The following is a 4458-nucleotide window of genomic DNA, read 5'->3' as shown; positions in this document are numbered from 1 at the left end:
GCCAACCAACCTCTTGCAGACTCTTTACGTTCTTATGTTTTTATGTTCTAATCTGATGTTTGGTAAAGGGATGGCAAGGAGTGGTAGGGACGAACAGTTGGCACGCCACCAGCTATTGCGGTTAACTAAAGTTATCCAGCAATATACAGTGTCCCTTATCGAGGTCAGGACGGGATGCGTCGAACATTTCAGACATAACTCAATAGGTTAGGGTTGGTGTGTGTGGCTTAGCGCAGCGAGCACAGCAATAATACAGCCATGACATAGCCGGCTGGGCGGGGCGTATGTGGCTTGGCTTAGCGATAACACAGCCATAACACCGCCACGACTCAACAAAATAGTCGGGGCGTACCTACGTGGCAATAATACAGGCCATAACCCCACCAGGACACAGCCACGACACAACCGGCCAGGAGGAGCGTGCGTGGCCTGGCGCGGTGATGGTTCATAATTCAGAGATGCCGCCCCTGTTCACGACACTGCAAGCTGTCGTGACGTGCGTAGGCTGGCGCTGCGACCATAGCCACTCCTAAGCCACTACACAGCCATGACACAGCCACCACACAGCCATGAGACAAAGAAAACACAGCCACCACACAGCCATGAGACACAGAAAACACAGCCACCACACAGCCATGAGACAAAGAAAACACAGCCACCACACAGCCATGACACAGCCACCACACAGCCATGAGACAAAGAAAACACAACCACCACACAGCCATGAGACAAAGAAAACGCAGCCACCACACAGCCATGAGACACAGAAAACACAGCCACCACACAGCCATGAGACACAGAAAACACAGCCACCACACAGCCATGAGACACAGAAAACACAGCCACCACACAGCCATGAGACAAAGAAAACACAGCCACCACACAGCCATGAGACACAGAAAACACAGCCACCACACAGCCATGAGACACAGAAAACACAGCCACCACACAGCCATGAGACACATAAAACACAGCCACCACACAGCCATGAGACACAGAAAACACAACCACCACACAGCCATGAGACACAGAAAACACAGCCACCACACAGCCATGAGACACAGAAAACACAGCCACCACACAGCCATGAGACACAGAAAACACAGCCACCACACAGCCATGAGACACAGAAAACACAGCCACCACACAGCCATGAGACACAGAAAACACAGCCACCACACAGCCATGAGACACAGAAAACACAGCCACCACACAGCCATGAGACACAGAAAACACAGCCACACAGCCATGAGACACATAAAACACAGCCACCACACAGCCATGAGACACAGAAAACACAGCCACCACACAGCCATGAGACACAGAAAACACAGCCACCACACAGCCATGAGACACAGAAAACACAGCCACCACACAGCCATGAGACACAGAAAACACAGCCACCACACAGCCATGAGACACAGAAAACACAGCCACCACACAGCCATGAGACACAGAAAACACAGCCACCACACAGCCATGAGACACAGAAAACACAGCCACCACACAGCCATGAGACACAGAAAACACAGCCACCATACAGCCATGACACAGCCACCACACAGCCATGAGACACAGAAAACACAGCCACCACACAGCCATGAGACACAGAAAACACAGCCACCACACAGCCATGAGACACAGAAAACACAGCCACCACACAGCCATGAGACAAAGAAAACACAGCCACTTAACAGCTACGAGACAAAGAAAACACAGCCACTACACAGCCATGAGACAAACAAAACACAGCCACTTAACAGCCACGAGACAGAGAAAACAGAGCCACTCACAGCCATTACACAACCATCACACAGCCACCACATTTCACAGTCATAACATCCCGGCACAATGAACCTCGAGGTGGGCCGGTAATAAGCGCTCATTAGACACAAGATCCCGAACATGGCAAACGCTGGAGAGTATGAAACAGAGTGCTGACTGATAATGATACGTGTATGAATAGGTTCAGGATATGCATGTCTATTTATGTCGTATTTCTGAAGCTAATAACAACAGCATTAAGAACGAGAACAATAGACACACACACACACACACACACACACACACACACACACACACACACACACACACACACGCACACAATGCCTGGGTCCAATGCTTTATGAATGAGCGTCGCCAGGTCTCCGTGAACCCCTGGAGTACATGCGTGCACCCCAGTCATGTGTCTCGTGTCTTGAGTGTTCCTAATTCAAAGGCGCCGCCCCCTTACTCACCTCGACTCACTCGCCACTGCCTCTCGTGACTGTCCCACCTAGCACCCACACACTTGTTTCCCGGCCTTCTCTGTCTCTTTTTATCTGTCCTGTATAATCCTTCCTGGTATTTCTTTAACTCATTCCAACCTTCATCCTTTCTCCATTTGTATCTCTTCCTGTTTTACTGTCTTTGTTTGGCCTTCTAACTACCCTCCATTCCCTCTGCTCCTCCCTACCTACTCTCTCTTTCCTCCCCGACACTCATCTGTCTCACTCTTAAAGTCATTATCATCCCCATCATCGGAACCAATCTTCACATCTTTCATCACCCTTTCATCTCTGTCACAGTTTCGAGCTTTTCCACTCTTGAACTTCATGAGAGAGAAAATTTAATAGATCGATAGTTAGATAGATAGATGAATATAGATAGATAGACAGATTGATAAATATGTAGATAATAAGTGACATAAATGTTCATACCACACATCGCTTAGTTCGGTCTAGTTTGTTTGTCAAGATGCGTTTCCATTCGTTTCTGTCATGTGTCTCTAGTTTTTAATTTCCAAGTAAATATTCCCTAATTTTTTAACTTCACACATCTGCTGCCCGTTTTGGCCTTGCATCTTTTTATTTTGGTGTTTCCCAGAGTCATATTTTTGTCATTTCTTTTTATGTTTTCTACATAAATCCCACAATTTTCATCAATTTATTTTAATTGCATTTTATGTCATTTACCTTTTTTCATCCATTGGCAGCTTTTCGTATCCCTTTTAGTGGTACACAGCATCGATCTCTCCAATCTTCTTTAGACACTTCTCTATTTCCTTTCCTGGGACGGTCAATTTCCGTCTCTGACCAATATGTCATGTCGAGGAGGAGGCACTGATCGAAAACCTTTCGGTCAAAGCACAGAGGTGGAGAGTCCCTTCATATGTTACGTTGTTTTTCAAATGCACTGCAGCCCAGCCTCAAACGTCTTTTATATTTATAGGTGCTAGTGATGGACTAGTTTACGTTAGTTATCCTTAGAATACGGTATTATTTACTGCTTTTAGACCTTCCTTTGGGATGGCTAATTATTCAATTTGAGCATGATTATTGAACACAAATTGTAATTTGTAGGTAACTGACAGTAAGTTAATAGGGCTAGATATCATATTTAACTTCATTGCTTCTCCTTTCTAAATTATTCTGATTAAGGCCACATTTTTCAAGACCTTCCGTATTTTCACTTTCTCGAGACCTACAGTGAGCCGTTTTAATACTTTTCCAAGGCGATATCTCAGGCGTCTTATTATTTTTTTTTATTTTTTATGAACTACACACATAGTTTACTCTTATTCCATTCTGAGGCCAACTAGGCTATGACTGTTTATATCACCGTAAGACTCTTCAATATCAAGATTTTCCTCATGGTTTCGTCCCCATACCAGTTTTGGAAGCTGGCTGGGAATTCGGGTTTTTTACTATATAAGTTCAGTAAGTTAGTAACGGGCTTGCTTGTTAATCTATTTTTCTCTTTTCAGGTTGATTTTTGTTTCGCCTTTGACAATTATGTGGTCACAATAGATATTTAGTTTAATGAGGACTGTTGCAGGTTTCATTATGCACCGCTGTTTTGTGAGGATATAGTCAACATCAATAGAGTTCAAAGTTCATTTTTGGTGAGACTATGTCAAGATTGTATCCATAATTCAGAGAGAAGGACTGTCATAACCATGAGTTGTGGATCAAAGTCATTATGATATCTGTTGGTAACACGAAGGCCCTTGCTTTTTCTGACATTGCAGTAATACTTGCGGAGACACTAAAGGCTCGTGTGATGGCTCTCGAGGCACTACGAGAGGAGACGAAGCCTTTTGGACTTCGGGTCTCCTGGGGCAGGTTACACCATCTCTATATTTGTTTTTCTATGCTTTCTTTCCCTTTCCTTTGCCTACTTTTCTTAGTACTGCTTTTCCTTCTTTGAATCCTTATCCTACTCTTCAACCTTTTTTTCCTTTTACGATTTTTTTTGTCGTTCTTTCTCTATACTCACATGACAATTAATTATCAAATATCATCATCGAATCTTTTTGAAATTCCTTTATCACTTTCCCTTTACCCAACTTTTTCTTTATCCTTTCCTCTCCTTGCTCTCCTGATCCTACATATCGTACGTGACCACCTCATCATTTCTTCACTCTTTTTATTTTAGACGTGTTACCTACGTACCGTCATCCGCCCTTTTTTTTTGGCT

At 44.3% G+C, this 4458-nt stretch overlaps 1 protein-coding gene across 1 annotated transcript; it reads left to right on the top strand.

Moving 5' to 3' along the window:
- The first annotated feature begins 756 nt into the window (after positions 1-756).
- On the top strand, positions 757-1839 carry LOC126980792 (histidine-rich glycoprotein-like). Its single transcript, XM_050831076.1, has one exon. It carries the CDS (start codon positions 757-759, stop codon positions 1837-1839), a length of 1083 nt encoding a protein of 360 aa, XP_050687033.1.
- The last annotated feature ends 2619 nt before the right edge of the window (positions 1840-4458 follow it).

This window comes from Eriocheir sinensis, chromosome 45, assembly GCF_024679095.1.
Source record: "Eriocheir sinensis breed Jianghai 21 chromosome 45, ASM2467909v1, whole genome shotgun sequence".
Classification (NCBI taxonomy): domain Eukaryota; kingdom Metazoa; phylum Arthropoda; class Malacostraca; order Decapoda; family Varunidae; genus Eriocheir; species Eriocheir sinensis.
The sequence above is the reverse complement of the archived record's forward strand: the minus strand, read 5'-3'. Positions and strand labels throughout refer to the sequence as shown.